The sequence below is a fragment of the Stegostoma tigrinum genome, chromosome 2, assembly GCF_030684315.1.
Source record: "Stegostoma tigrinum isolate sSteTig4 chromosome 2, sSteTig4.hap1, whole genome shotgun sequence".
Lineage (NCBI taxonomy): Eukaryota > Metazoa > Chordata > Chondrichthyes > Orectolobiformes > Stegostomatidae > Stegostoma > Stegostoma tigrinum.
The window spans coordinates 154144644-154161349 of NC_081355.1; the positions used below are offsets into that span (position 1 = coordinate 154144644).

General features: G+C 45.5%; 1 protein-coding gene across 1 annotated transcript in view; it reads left to right on the forward strand.

Moving 5' to 3' along the window:
- The first annotated feature begins 2508 nt into the window (after nucleotides 1–2508).
- The window catches only part of LOC125446497 (E3 ubiquitin-protein ligase TRIM7-like), a 34270-nt gene continuing 20072 nt past the window's right edge, over nucleotides 2509–16706 (forward strand). The window contains exons 1-2 of the mRNA XM_048520126.2: nucleotides 2509–3037; nucleotides 16182–16277. Coding sequence (XP_048376083.1) covers nucleotides 2573–3037; nucleotides 16182–16277 — 561 coding nt within the window. The 5' untranslated portion in view covers nucleotides 2509–2572. The remainder of the gene's footprint in view (nucleotides 3038–16181; nucleotides 16278–16706) is intronic.

Below are 16706 nucleotides of genomic sequence, written 5' to 3' on the forward strand. Positions count from 1 at the left end.
TGACCCGAAACATCAGCTTTCCTGCTCCTCTGATGTTGCCTGACCTGCTATGTTCTTCCAGCTCCACACCGTATTGACTTAACATGTGTCAGATATGACTCTAAGTACTGGAGAGTTTGCCCCCTGATCTCCACTGATTCCAGTTTTGCCAGGGATCTTTGATGCAACATTTGGTGGAACGCAGCCTTAAAGTCAAGAGTTATCTCTCTCTTACCTCACCTCTGGAATTCAGCTCTTTTGCCCATGTTTGAACCGAGGTCAGGAACTGATTGACCCTGGTGGAACTGGGTGTCATTGAGCAGGTTATTGCTGAGCAGGTGCTGCTTGATAGCACTGTTACTGACACCTTCCATCACTTTACTGATGATCAAGAGGAGACTGATGGGGCGGTCACTGGCCAGGTGGGATTTGTCCTGCTTTTTGTGCACAGGACATACCTGGGCAATTTTACATATTGTCCGGTAGATCCCAGTGTTGTAACTGTGCTGGAACAGCTTGGCCAGGGGAGCGGCAGGTTCTGGAGCACAAGTCTTCAGTACTATTGCTGGAATGTTGTCAGGGCCCATAGCCTTTGCAGTATCCAGTGTCTCCAACCATTTCTTGATATCACATGGAGTGAATCGAATTGGCTGAAAACTGGTATCTGTAATGCAGGGGACCCCTGGAGGAGGGGTATGAATCGAGAGATGAATCATCCATTCGGCAGCTCTGGCTGAAGATTGCTGTGAAAGTTTTAGCCTTATCTTTTACACTGATGTGCTGGGCTCTTCTATCATTGTGGATGGGGATATTTGTGGAGCCTCCTCCCCCAGTGAGTTGTTTAATTGTCCACCACCATTCAAGACTGGATGTGGGGGACTGCAGAACTTAGATCTGATCCGTTGGCTGTGGGATCACTTAGCTCTGTCTACCACATGCTGTTTGGCATGAAGTAGTCCTGTTTACGTTTTGGGTCCGATGACCCTTCCTCAAGTCAAGCTGTTCCAGTACAGTTACAACACTGGTATCTACCTGACAATATGGAAAGTTGCCCAAGTGTATCCTGTACACAAAAACAGGACAAATCCAAGATAATAAAATGTGAGGCTGGATGAACACAGCAGGCCAAGCAGCATCTCAGGAGCACAAAAGCTGACATTTCGGGCCTAGATCCTTCATCAGCAACCCGGCCAACTACTGCACCATCAGTCTCCTCTCAATCATCAGTAAAGTGACCGAAGGTGTCACCAACAGTGCTATCAAACTGTACCTGCTCAGCAGTAATCTGCTCAGTGATGTCCAGTTTGGGTTCCACCAGGGCCACAGCTCCTAACCTCATTACAGCCTTAGTTCAAACATGAGTTCAAACAAATTCTGAGGAAGGGTCATGAGACCCGAAACATTAACTGTGATTTTTTTTCTTCACAGATGCTGCCAGACTAGATCTTTTCCAGCAAATTCTGTTTTTGTTCCTGATTTACAGCATCTGCAGTTCTTTCAATTTTTTTTTAAGTAGTCCTGTTTGGTGACTTCACCAGGTTGACACCTCATCTTCAGATGTGCCTGGTGGTGCTCCTGGCATGTCATCCCGCACTCTCCATAGAACCAGTGTTGATCTCCGGCTTGATGGTAATGGTTGAGTGAGGAATATGCCGGGCTATGAGGTAACAGATTGTGCTGGAGTACAGTTCTGCTGCTGTTGATGGTCCCCAATACCTCAAGGATGCACAGTCTTGAATTGCTAGTTCCGTTCGATGTCTGTCCCCTTTAGTGCAGCGTTAGTGCACACAACACAATGGACGTTATTTTGAATGTGAATTATTCTCAATTACTAAGGAGTTCAAGGGTTACAGGGAGAAGATGGAAAATGGGTTGAGAAACATAACAGCAATGATTGAATGGTGGAGCAGAGTTGATGGGCCAAAAGGCCTAATTCTGCTCCTATTTCTTCTGATCTTATGCACTGCAGCAGTTCAAGAGTAGAACTCACCACTACCTTCTCCTGGACAATTAGAGATGGGCAGTAAATTCTGGCACAGCCCATAAACAAATTTTAAGAACTCCCTACATGTATTGCCCATGTAAATTGGACACTGTACTCAAGCTGAGGCCTTCTAATAACCTATAAAAGTTTAATGTGCCTCCCTTGATCTTGTACTCTCCAGATCTGAAAAGAAGTGTTGTCTAGGCCCGAAACGTCAGCTTTTGTGCTCCTGAGATGCTGCTTGGCCTGCTGTGTTCATCCAGCCTCACATTTCATTATCTTGGATTCTCCAGCATCTGCAGTTCCCATTATCACTGAGAAGAAGTGTGCCTTTTTAGTTGTCTCTACATTTTCAAAGATTTCAGTTTCTACAAATTTCTTTTTTTTAGTGCTAATCTCAGTGAGCCGTTGTAAACATAGATGAGCGGCTGTGGCAGCCTGATGAATCTGCTGCAGTTGGCAAAGGGTTAATGTGCAGTCGGAGTGAATCTCGAGATTGTAACAAACAGTGTTTAGTCCCTCCCATTCAGTTGGGTTGCAAGCGGTTGTCTGCAGGCTATCCTCTCCCTGCTGCACTGTGCCAAACCTCTCACCGAGGTTTCACTAAGGATGGAGGACACAGGCATAACCGAGGATCAGCCGACTTGTGCCCTCTGCCACTGCCCATTCCCTGATTTTGATGCATTGCCCTGTGGCCATTACCTTTGCTCAAACTGTATGGAGGATGCCCGGTCCAAGGGAGAAGCAGCGGGCAGACTGGATTGCCCAGTGTGTATCAATCCATCGGTCTCGGAGCCCAGGCTGGATGGGGCAAGCCAACCAGAGAAAGCTGCTGTCCCCTCCCTCACAGCCGAGGTCCCCCCACCTGGAAGAGACCCTCAGGAGGTGGGCATAGGTGACCCTGCAGGAAAGCTCCCCGGTGATCCTATAGAGAGACAGTGCCGTGAACACAAGGAGCCTCTGGAGTTCTACTGTGAAGACGATGGAGAGTGTGTGTGTGGGCCGTGTACAATAACAGGCAAACACAAATCCCACTCCCTGCTCAGCTTGGAAAAGGCAGAAAGTCACGTAAAGGTGAGTGAGGTGAAACGAAAGTGTCCAATTAAGATCTATGGGGGATTGGGAGTTTAATACAAAACCCTCACACCTGCCAGATGAGGAAACATTCAGTTTAAAAGAGAGGTCGCACGTAACATTGAATCATAGAATGCTGATAGCATTGTGGGAGGCCGTTTGGCCCATCAGAGATGTATATAAAATGTAATGAAAGGACATATGCAAATATAAATGCCAGTGAAGATCCCACAGACTGAGACTGAGGGAAGGAGAAGAAAAAACTTCATAAGTTGCAAAAAGGAAACTCAGGAGGCGACGTGGCAGAGGCAGCAAGAACAACTCTCACAGTTGTTTCACTAGTAAGGAAAAGACTGGGGCTGCGGATAGTTCTGACCCCTTAAAGGCAAACACAGTGAAACCAAAAATGTAAATTTGGAAATGGATGATCTGTGAAATAATTATGCTGTGATTATTCCCAATAGGAGAAGGGGTTATATTTCTGACAAAAGCTTAGAACTAAAACAAGGGAAGGAACTAACTAAATTTAAATGTCAGGCTAAAAACCAGTAATAGAGAAAAGAAAGCAATTGATTATTGAGAAGGGTGTGGGACGCTTTGGCTCTAAGCCCCAGGATATTTAAACAAGTAGGTGAGACAATAGTTGCTTTTCCAAACTCTCTTGATTCAGGGACCGCTGCCTTCGATTAGATAATCCACAATCACCTTTCAGTGTTTAGATTAGATTCCCTACAGTGTGGAAACAGGCCCTTCGGCCCAACAAGTCCACACTACCCTTTGGATCATCCCACCCAGACCCATCCCCCTATAACCCACACACCCCTGAACACTACGGGCAATTTAGCATGGCCAATCCACCTAGCCTGTACATCTTTGGACTGTGGGAGGAAACCGGAGCACCCAGAGGAAATCCACACAGACACGGGGAGAATGTGCAAACTCCACACAGACAGTTGCCCAAGGGTGGAATTGAACCTGGGTCCCTGGCACTGTGAGGCTGTAGTGCTAACCACTGAGCCACCGTGCCATGCTCAAGTGTTGAAAAAGGGTGGGAGAGTGGAACGAGAGCATTCCAGATCCATTCTTCCAATATCAGCTGTGGGGAAGTGATTGGAATCTGTGATTAACTCAGAGAGACCAAACACATGGACATGTTGTGCTCCTAAGATGCTGCTTGGCCTGCTGTGTTCATCCAGCTTCACACTTTGTTATCTTGAATTCTCCAGCATCTGCAGTTCCCATCATCTCTGGACATGTATGAATTGGTTAACAAGTGTGACTACAGTGGATCACAAACTCCAGCAGGGCCAGGTTGAGCTGAATGGCTTGTCTTCTGCATATCCAATGAAATCCTGTGTGATTAGGGAGAGTCAGCCTGGATTTGTACAGGTCTAACTAAACTAGCTAAACATTGTTGACAGAAGTAACTAACGCATTTTAAAAGGGAGGGATGTGGATATTGTTTGTATGGATGTACAGATGACACTTGTAAGGCTCCACAAAACAGGTTGTTTGCAAAGGCTGAAAATGCACATTGTGGAAGCAGGCCATTCAGCTCAACCTGACCCTCCAAAGAACATCCCACCTTTGCATTTCCCACCCTAGACACTATGAGCAATTTAGTGTGGCCAATCCACCTAACTTGCACATCTTTGGACTGTGGGAGGAAACCGGAGCACCCAGAAGAAACCCACACAGACACGTGGAGAATGTGCAAACTCCACACAGTCACCTGAGGCTGGAATCAAACCCAGGCCCCTGGCGCTCTGAGACAGCAGTGCTAACCACTGAGCCACTGTGCTGCCCTGACTGGGGAATGAGGAATAAGACAGAGAGGGGGATAACGGAAATGTAATTAGTTCCCCCAAGGGAACAGTACCAAAGCCCAGAGCCTTTCATTGTAAATATAAATGACTTGGATGAAGGAACCTAGAAACAGGGAGCCATACATCCAAGTTTGTTGAAGTTAGGAGCAGAAAGTTGTAAAGATTTAGAGCCATAGAGAAGGACAGCATGGAAACGGACCCTTTGGTCCAACTCGTCCATACAGACCAGATATCCCAAATAAATCTAGTCCCATTTGCCAATGTTTGGCCAATATCCCTCTTAAACCCTTCCTATTTATATACTCATTCAGGTGCCTTTTAAATGTTATAATTGTACCAGCCTCCTTCCTCTGTCAGCTCATTCCATACACACACCACTATCTGCCTGAAAAGGTTGCCCCTTAGGTCCCTTCTAAATCATTCCCCTCTCACCTTAAACTCATGTCGTCTAGTTATGGACTCCCCCACCTCAGGGAAAATATCTAGTGTATTTAGCCTAACCATGTCCCTCATGATTTTATAAACCTCTACAATGTCACCCCTCAGCCTCCGACGCTCCAAGCAAAATACTCCTTGCCTATTTTGCCTCTCCCTGTAGCTCAAACCCTCCAACCACAGCAACATCTTTGTAAATCTTGTCTGAACGCTTTCAAGTTTCACAACATCCTTTTTATAGCAGGGAAACCAGAATTGCACACAGTATTCCAAAAGTGGCCAAACATTTGTCCTGTACAGCCACAACATGACCTCCCAACTCCCATACTCAATGCACTGACCAATAAAGGCAAGTGTACTAAATGCCTTCTTTACTACCTATCTACATGCGAATCCACTTGGAAGGAAATATGAACCTACACTCCAACGTCTCTTTGTTCAGCAACACAGCTCAGGACCTTACCATTAAGTGTGTAGGTCCTGCCCTGATTTGCCTTTCCAAAATACAGCACCTCACATTTATCTAAATTAAACTCCACACTGCCACCACTTGACCCAGTGGCCCATCTGATCAAGGTCCTCCATTGTACTATGAGGTAACCTTCTTCACTGTCCACCACTCCTCCAATTTTGGTGTCGTCTGTAAACTTTATTGAAACGATTAAATCAGTGGGCAAACATGAGGTAGGAGGAATTCAGTATGGGTAGGTGTGAGCTGATCCACTTTGGATCTGAAAGTGATAGATCAGAGTCTGTCCTATATCATTAGTTAGGAGTTGTGGAGAAGCAGTGAGACTTTTGGAGTCTGTGTAGAGAAATCAGCGAAAGTGGAAGAAGCAAACAGAAAGAGCCGTCTGTGAGAGGTATTGAGATAACAAAGTGTAGAGCTGGATGAACACAGCAGGCCAAGCAGCATCAGAGGAGCAGGAAGGCTGACATTTCGGGCCTGGACTCTTGAAACGTCAGCCTCCATTTCCGAAGAAGGGCCTATGCCCAAAGTATCAGTCCCCATTTCTGAAGAAGGGTCTAGGCCCAAAACGTCAGCTTTCCTGCTCCTCTGATGCTGCTTGGCCTGCTGTGTTCATCCAGCTCTACACCCCGCTATCTCAGATTCTCCAGCATCAGCAGTTCCTACTCTCTTCAGAACTATTGGGATATTTGATTCCAGGAGAGGCAACACAACAGGAACTGAATGTCTCTTCATGCTATGTCCAAAATAAATCCACAGAGGCCATATCCTGTCACTAAGTTACCCTTTATTTACATATGGAGAGTCCTTAACACTGGTCCCAGCACCCTCAGAGCCAGCTCTGAGTGAACACAACATGTGATACTCCTGTTCTTCTGTCAGCCAGCACTCTCTGAATGGTGCAGCCCCAATCAGGGAACTCAGATTCTATGATGGCCACCTGGCTGACCTTGTTATAATCACAAGGCTGATGCCCACCCCAACCCACCAAGCCCAGTGACATAGACCTGTTCTTTCTCTTATAGCTCCTCCCAGGCTGTTTTTGCACCCAGTCTAGTTCCTCTGACTCTGTCTCAGATACAGGTGGCACGTACTGGACTGTAGCCCTCCTCTTGCTCCTGGAATATCTCAGTAGAAATTCGTCCTCTTCTTCAGGCAGTGAAGGCATCAAGATTGCGACATCCATTGTGTCCAACTTAGATTCTGATGTTTCTTCGGCACTAGATGGAGGGGTCGAACCCAGGGATTCTAGCTGCCTTCACAGTTGTTCTGATGGGCCGGGTATGTATTGCACCTGCCCATTTGCAAGATTGCAGCTTTCATACGGTTCACATGCTTGTTCAGGACTGCCTCACCTACCCAAACTTTGTATGCCATGGGAGCAGATCTCATTTTGACCAGACCTGTTACCCATGAAGGACCATTTCAATGGTTTTGGCATCAGACTTCATTCCCTGAAGTAAACTGTCTCTCTTACTCAGTGGAATCTTAAGTCCAGCAGTGGTGGTCCTGATACCATTTCACCCTACCAACCCCTCAGGTCTGGGAAGATCAGATTTAACTTGATGAAGAATCTTCTCCCCAGTAGCAACTCTGCTGGAGCTATTCTTGTAGTTGCGAGAGGTGTGGTCCTGCAATTAGACTGTGAGACCAGAAATTAGGCCATTCAGCCCTTCAAGACTGCTCCACCATTCACTCATGGCGGGTAAATTTCTCAGCCCCATTCTCCTGCTTTCTCCCCATAACCCTTGATTCCCCCGACAATCAAGAACCTATCTAACTGTTTTAAATATACTCAATGAGCTGGCCTCCACAACCTTCTGAGGCAGTGAATTCCATAGATTTACCACTCTCTGGCTGAAGAAGTTTCTCCTTATCTCTGATCTAAAAGGTCTTTCCTTTACTCTGAGGCTGTGCCCTTGGGTCCTAGTCTCTCCTACCAATGGAAACATCTTCCCAACATCATTCTGTCCAGGCCATTCAGTATTCTGTAAGTTTTAATTAGATCCCTCCTCATCCTTCTAAACTCCATCGAGTATAGTCCCAGAGTCCTCAAATGTTCCTCAGGAATGAAAGGCTTAACATATGAGAAGCCTTTCATTCTTGGGATCATTCTAGTGACCCTCGCTGGACCTGCTCCAGGGCCAGTACATTCTTTCTGAGATCTGAGACTCAAAATTTCTCACAATATTCTAAAATGTAATCTGACCAGGTGCACTCAGAAGTGCATCCCAACTTTTATATTCTAGTTGTCTTGAAATAAATGCCAACATTGCATTTGCCTTCTTAACTACTGACTGAATCTGCAAGTTTACCTTAGAGAACCTTGGACCAGGTTTCCCAAGTCCCTTTCCACTTCAGATTTCTGAATTTTCTCCCCATTTAGATAATTGTCCATGCTTCTATTCCTCTTACCAAAGTACATGACCTCACACTTTCCCACGTTGTATTCTATCTGCCATTTTTTTGCCCAGTCTCCTAAGTTCTTCTGCAGCTTCCCACATCCTCAATAATACCTGCTGCTTCACCTATAATTTTTTGTCTGCAAATGTAGCCAGAACGCCCACAGTTCCTTCTCTAGATCATTAATGTATCAAGTGAAAAATTGTGGTCCCAACACTGACCCTTGTGGAACACCACTTGTCACTGGCTGCCATCTTGAGAAAGACCTTTTTAGGCACACTCTGCTTTCAGCCAATCTGGCAGAAGTCCAGGTGGATAACATCTATTGGCTCTCCTTGGTCTAACCTGCTCATTATTTCCTCAAAGAATTCTAACAGATTTGTCAGGTATGACCTTCCCTTGGTGAAACTATGCTGACTTTACCCTACTTTATTGTACACTTCCAAGTATTCAGAAATCTCATCCTTTACAATAGACTCCAAGACTTTGCCATCGACCAAGGTCAGGCTAATTGGCCTGTAATTTTCCATCTTTTGTCGTACTCCTTTTCTAAGCAGGGGTATGACATTAGTGATTTTCCAGTACTCTGGGAATCTCCTTGACTCCAGCGATGGAAGATCACCACTAACACCTCCACTATATCTTCAGCCATCTCCTTTAGAAACTCTGGGATGTAGTTCATGTGGTCCTGGTGATTTACCCATCTTCAGACCTTTGCATTTTCCTTGGTGATAACCACCATACTCACCTGTGCTCCCCAACTTTCTTAAATTTTTGGGATGTTACTCATGTCTTCTACTGTTAGGGCTGATGCAAAGTGCTTGTTCAGTTCCTCTGCTGTTTCATTTCTCCCCATTACTACTTCTCCAACATCATTTTCCAGCACCCCATTGTTTACTTTTGCCTCTCTTTTGCTCTTTATAGATCTTCTTTTTCCTGGCTGGCTTATCCTCCTATTTAATCTTGTACCTCATTATTTCTTTTTTTGCTGGATGAATTTTTCTGTGTGGCCTGAATTACTGCCAGAAACTCCTGTCTTTGCTGTTCCACTCTCTTTCCTATGAAGCTCCTTTCACAGTCAATTCAGCCCAGCTCCTCCCTCATGGCTCTGTAGTTGCATTTATTCAGCTGCAATGCCATTATCTCTGACTCTATCTGCTCTCTCTCACAAAACGTTGAGTAAATTCAATCATATTGTGGTCACTGCCCCCAAGGTTTCCTTCACTTTAATCTCCCTAACGAAGCCTGCTTCATTACACATCACTAAATTCCGAGCCAAAGTTCCTCCAGCAAGCAACACTTGCTGCAGATATGGTCACTACAGATTACAATAGGAACTGCAAGCTCTCACATCATATAGCTATAGCATCTCACGTGCCCAGCCATCTGTACTAATGAATTTATTAGTTTGTTAATTAATCTATAAATTGGCTCTGCAGTGTTTTTTTTCCACTTTGGCTGGTAGGACATCTGCACTAATCAGGTCATAGCTCCTGTGTGATGTCACTTTTTCAGTTTGGCTTCAGTTACTCCATGTGACTCCAGTCCCTGGACACAAGGCCACAAATCCCTGAGGTAAGTTAGTTCTTATACTTGCTGCTCTGTGATCCTTCATGTGACTCCAGGCCCTGGAAACAAGGCTGCAGGTTTCCAAGGTAAGTTAGTTTTTATGCTCACTGCTCTGTGCTCCTCCATGTGACTCCAGTCCCTAGAAGCAAGCAAATAGGAATCATGACTGTTTGATAATGAGTGAAACAGTAGGCTGCTTCCTTCAGCCTGCCTTCAAATTTTGGACTGCTCTTTCAGCCAGACCATTGGATGATGGATGGGATGGAGGTGTCTTTATATGCTGAATACATTTTGACTTTAGGAAATACTCAAATTCCCTGCTGGTAAATGATGGCCCTTTGTTTGTGACCAACATTTTTAGGAGTCTGTGCATTTAAAAAAAGATGTTTGCAGCTTCCCTATCATCGTTGTTGTGAATGCCGAATGTACTCTATGCACATTCAGCCACTTTGAATGCATGCCCACAGTGATGAAGAATGTTGAGCCCGTGAAAGGGAAACCAAGTCCAGAGTTTGCCCGGCCATTTCCACAAATGTGGGGGGCTGCTGGCAGCAATTTCTGTCCTTGTTGGTACTCTGGGCGCTGTGCCACCACACACAACTTCTTGTCAATGCCTTCATTTTGGACACCCCTGGCTGACTCTGGAGGAGGAGTTCAGCCAGTGTCTGATGGTGGTTTTTGCTCAGGGCAATCACTCTTGCTCCCCATAATAAAATTTTGCCCCCTATGCTGATCTGCTCTTGCCAGATCCAGAAAGGTTTCAATTTAGGTTGCCAGCGGAGGTGGTAGACGCAGACACATTAGCGTCTTTTAAGATATATCTGGACAGGTACGTGGATCGGCAGTGAGTTATTGGAAGGGCGAGCAGAAGGTTGAAAACCAGAACAGAAATTTGCAATAGCAGCACCAGCAGTGATGTGTCTGCCAGCGGGAGGCGGCTCAAGGCACCCACAATTGTTACGTGGCCTCCTGGGCAGTGTTTCAACTTGTAACACTGTTTGAGAGCCCGCCACTGAATTCGACCTGAGGTTAGGGGCAGTACGGCCTTGTCCTCTCTGAGTGGCCCTAGCAAGGGCTTGTGGTTTGTTACTATTACAAATTTACACCCATAAAGGTATAGGTGGTACTTTCTCTTACCAAAGATGTCCAGCACACGTTCCTTCTCTATATGGATGTATTTGTGATCTGCATCAGCCAAGGCCTGAGAAGTGTACGCTATTGGACATTCCTGTGCATTGGGCCATCTGTGAGCCAACGCTCCCCTAATACTGTAAGGGGAGGTATCGTATCTCGCTTGGATCATAGTGTGCCAACATCTCAGACGATGATAGCTGCTTCTTCAGTTCCCTGAAGACTATGTCTTGGCTACAGGACCCTTTCCAAGGCTAACCCCTTTTTTTTAAGAAAAAAAAGCAAAGAAAATTACTGCACAGGAGCAGGCCCTTTGGCCCACCAAGCCTGCGCCGATCGAAATCCTCTGTCTAAACCTGTCATCTATTTTCTAAGAGATAGTGGGAACTCCAGATGCTGGAGAATCCGAGATAATAAAGTGTGAAGCTGGATGAACACAGCAGGCCAAGCAGCATCTCAGGAGCACAAAAGCTGACGTTGAAGGGTCTAGGCCTGAAACATCAGCTTTCGTGCTCCTGAGATGCTGCTTGGCCTGTTGTGTTCATCCAGCCCCACACTTTGTTATCTATTTTCTAAGGGTCTGTATCCCTTTTGCTTCCCCCCCCCCCCACCCGATCCATGTACCTGTCCAGATACATCTTAAAAGACGCTAACATGTCTGCGTCTACCACCTCCGCTGGCAACGTGTTCCAGGCGCCCACCACCCTCTGTGTAAAGAACTTTCCACTCATATCTCCCTTAAACTTCCCCCCTCTCACTTTGAACTCATGACCCCTAGTAATTGAGTCCCCGACTCTGGGGGGAAAAGGTTTCTTGCTATCCATCTTGTCTATACCCCTCAATCAGACCCTTGTAGACCTCAATCAGGTCCCCCCTCAATCTCCATCTTTCTAATGAAAATAATCCTAATCTACTCAACCTTTCTTCATTGTTAGCACCCTCCATACCAGGCAACAGCCTGGTGAACCTCCTCTGCACCCTCTCCAAAGCATCCACATCCTTTTGGTAATGTGGCAACCAGAACTGTACACAGTACTCCAAATGTGGCCGAACTAAAGTCCTATACAACGGCAACATGACCTGCCAACTCTTGTACTCAATACCCTGCCCAATGAAGGAAAGCATGCCATATGCCTTCTTGACCACCCTATTGATTTGCGTTGTCACCTTCAGGGAACAATGGACCTGAATACACAGATCTCTCTATACATCAATTTTCCCTAGGACTTTTCCATTTACTGTATAGTTCGCTCTTGAATTAGATCTTCCAAAATGCATCACCTCGCATTTGCCCGGATTGAACTCCATCTGCCATTTATCTGCCCAACTCTCCAATCTATCTATATTCTGCTGTAATCTCTGTCAGTCCCCTTCACTATCTGCTACTGCACCAATCTTAGTGTCATCAGCAAACTTGCTGATCAGACTACCTATACCTTCCTCCAAATCATTTATGTATATCACAAACAACAGTGGTCCCAGCACAGTGATAATGGGAACTGCAGATGCTGGAGAATCCAAGATAAGTGTGAAGCTGGATGAACACAACAGGCCAAGCAGCATCTCAGGAGCACAAAAGCTGATGTTTCGGGCCTAGACCCGTTTCGGTCTAGGCCCGAAACGTCAGCTTTTGTGCTCCTGAGATGCTGCTTGGCCTGCTGTGTTCATCCAGCTCCGCACTTTATTACAGTAGTCCCAGCACAGATCCCTGTGGAACACCACTGGTCACAGGCCTCCAATTTGAGAAACCCCCTTCCGCTACTGCTCTCTGTCTCCTGTTGCCCAGCCAGTTTTTAATCCATCTAGCTAGCACACCCTGGACTCCATGCGACTTCACTTTCTCCATCAACCTGCCATGGGGAACCTTATCAAATGCCTTACTGAAGTCCATGTATATGACATCTACAGCCTTTCCCTCATCAATCAACTTTGTCACGTCCTCAAAGAATTCTATTAAGTTGGTAAGACATGCCCTTCCCTGCATAAAACCTATGTTGTCTATCACTGATAAGTTTGTTTTCTTCCAAATGGAAATAGATCCTATCCCTCAGTATCTTCTCCAGCATCTTCCTTACCACTGATGTCAGGTTCACCGGTCAGACCCGCACACACACACCCCGCGCACCCCCCCCCCCGCCCCCCCCCCCCCACCTCTGCCAGCTTTGCATATGCAAGATGGATTTGGCTTGGCTCCTTTGATAATCCCTAGACCTTCTCGAAAATCCTCCGGGCATTTAATTAGGACTTCAGTTGAAAAATGTTGAGTCAATTAAGGTGAATCTATCTCAAATAATTTTTGCCCCATCAGGCTTTGGTCCAAGCCTTTTATTTACAATCAGTGGTAACTGAACTAGCTACTTCTCATACAAGGCTGGAACTGATGTTGTATCCTTAATGCATAAAGGTTTCCTGGTATAGGTTCTCAGTCTAGCCAAGGTCTTATGCAAACTTGAAGGTTGGAGTCCAGAGTGAATTTTGTTAAAGACTGGTTCTGCAATCACTGAAATGGCCGCATTAGTATCAATCTCCGTTAGAATCAGGTGATCATTTAACCAAACGTTTATTTTGATTCATTCTAATTTGAACATTGCTAAACAATTTAACTCTTCAATTCAGACATATGTGAACTTCCCAGGGTATGCACTGTCCTGGATATCAGCCTCTGAGTTCTCTTGCCCAACTTAGGTCCAGTGGAGCTCTTCTGTCATCTTGAGTCCACATACTGTCAGCAACTGCAGTCACTTGCCAGCCCAGATCCTGAAGAAAATTTTAACCATTTGACAGAGGCTTGGCTTTGTTTTGCGGTTTCACTGCTGGCTGACCTAGAGGCCTTCTGCTCATGATATATCCTGAGTGAGGCTATGCAATTGTCTTCACTCAAGTGGTGAAGCCCAAGCTCAGTCGGCCTGGCAAGGATACCCACTTCAATCGGCATACCCTGTAACTCATATACTCCACTTACCACACTTTCCAATGACAAGTCCAGTTGTAGTACCTGTTTGAAGTCCAGTTGGACTTCAACTAATAGGTGCTTCTGCATGGTCATGTCGTTAATCCCACATACCAGACAGTATCTCATTAAGGGTTAAACCACTCACATTCCTCGGCCAGTCATTTTAACCTCGTCAAAAATCCCGATAGGGATCTCCCTTGGTGCTTGAACTGCTAAGTAAATCTGATAGCATCTCAGAATTAGAGGAAGCTTGGGGTTGTAATATTCCTTAACTAAATCCATCAAATCTAGAAAGGTTTCAATATTTGGTGTCTCAGGAAATGTTAATCTTCTAATAGCTGAAAAAGTTGTGGGTCTATAAGCTGTCAGGAGAATTTTTCATTGCTTTACAACTGCCCCAGCGTAATTTGCCCGGAAAAGGTAACCTATTCTTTCCACTTCAGCAAGATCAAATAAGTCAAGTTTCCTAAATAATGGCATGATGCCAGAAATGCTTACCCAACTCAAAGATGACCATTGCAAGCAGATTTCTTCAAGAGCTTTTTTCCTCTCTTGTTGCCACTGAAATAACTCCAGAGGCTGGTTTCTCACCACCACCTCATGCTTTAATTGTATGTGCATAGTACTTGACATTGGCCCACCTTCCTCGAAGCCAGCCTTCAGGGTCAACAGAACTTTGAGACTCCAGTTTATATCTGTCAGCCAGGGCTCCCTGGTTGGACCACGTCAATAGCCCCAATCACGGAACTCATTTTCTGAGGTCCACTTACCTAACCGCATTTCAATCACTACAATGTCCACACACACACATTCACAGCATCATACCAAACAGAAGAGGCCCTTTGGCCCATCAGATCTATAGAGCCAAAATTACCCCAAAACTTTACTAGTCCCACTTCCCTGCACTAGGCTCATAACTTTGAATAATATGGGACTTCAAGTGCTCATCTTTTTAAACATTATGAGGTTATCCACCTCTCTTACCCTCTCAGGCAGTGCATTCCAGACCGCCACCACCGTCTGGGTGAAAAATTCTTTGCTCAATACCCCTCTAAACTCCTGCTTCCACCATAACATGATGGTCCCTTGTTATTGACCCTTCAACTAAAGGGAACAGCTGCTTTCTATCCACTTTGTCCATCCACCTCATAATATTATGCGCCTCTATCAGGTCCTCCTCAACCTTCTTTGCTCAAAGAAAACATCCTGAGCTTATCCAGAGAAAATAGGAACTGCAGATGCTGGAGAATCTGAGATAACAAGGTGTAGAGCTGGATGAACACGGCAGGTCAGATGCACCAGAGGAGCAGGGAAGCTGACATTTCGGGCCTCGACCCTTCTTCAGAAAAGGTTATCCAGCTAATGAGCTTATCCAGCCTGTCTTCATCGCTGACGTGTTCCATTCCCGGGAACATCCTGGTGAATCTCCTCTGCATTCCCCCACAACCCTTGTACAGTTGATTTAAGAAAACATTCCAAAAAGGCTCAGGGACTCAGGGGCAATCTCTCTAACCCATCAGACAGACTGAGATACGTGCTTGCACTATCACACTGTGGCTACATTGAACCCTTAATGCAGTGGGTAGTGCTTCTGAGTGCAGAGCTTGTGGGATTGAGAGAATTAAAAACAGAATCCAGGCTGGCATACTCACTGTTACATTGAGGAGTGCTGTATTGTTGAATTAAACATTAAATGGAATTTCTGCCTGGCCCCTCAGACGGACATAACTGCAGCTTAACTCAAAGTTCGTCCTCACTCAAGGTAGTTTATCTCATTACTACTGCTGTGTTTCATACAAATATGGATATACTTTGAAAAATGCTTCATTTTCTGTGAAATACTTCAAGATATCCCAAGCTGCTATGGAAATGCTGCTCCTTTTGCTTCACACCTGAGAATCAAATTGTCCTGTTCAGTGGCCCAAAGGAAGCGGCATAGACCCTGAGCCAGGACCCAAAAAATAGTTGCTGGAAAAGCTCAGCAGGTCTGGCAGCATCTGTGGAGGAGAAAACAGAGTTAACTTTGCAGGTGCGGTGACCCTTCCTCAGAACAGTTCTGAGGAAGGGTCACTGGACCCGGAATGCTAACTCTGTTTTCTCCTTCGCAGATGCTGCCAGACCTGCTGAGCTTTTCCAGCATAACAAAGTGTGGAGCTGGATGAATACAGCAGGCCAAGCAGCATCTCAGGAGCACAAAAGCTGACGTTTCGGGCCTAGACACTTTTCCAGCGACTTTGTTTTTGTTCCTGATTTATAGCATCTGCAGTTCTTTTTGGTTCTTATTTAGACCCTGAACCAGACTGCCTTTTAATTTATGCTGTGATTCATGTATCATCTTTATTCTAACTGTCTTCACAGGAAAAATTGAGAAAAGAAATTGAAAATCTCCGGATAATTCAGCAGGATTGTCACTTCAAACACCAAGATGTGACAATATCCGAATCAGAAATCAAGGTACAGTACACACACTGGGAATGGATCTAAAGAAAGGGCTTGTCTTGAACTGGAAGTTTTAACATGATGATGAGCTGTTTATTTAAGATGACCTGGTGGGGTTTCAGGAGTTTCTGTGATCTATCGCCATCATGGGGGGCATGCCGTGCAATATTTTGGGGAGGTGATGGCCTAGTGGTGTTATCGCTGGACTGTTAATCCAGAGACCCAGATAACATTCTAGGCAGAGGTTTGAATCCTGCCACAGCAGATGGTGGAATTTGAATTCAATAAATATCTGGAATTAAGAGTCTAATAACGACCATGAATCCATTGTTGACTGTCGGTAAAACCCATCTGGCTCACTAATGTCCTTCAGGGAAGGAAACTGCATTCTTGCCTGGTCTGGCCTACATGTGACTCCAGTCCCACAGCAATGTGGTTGACCCT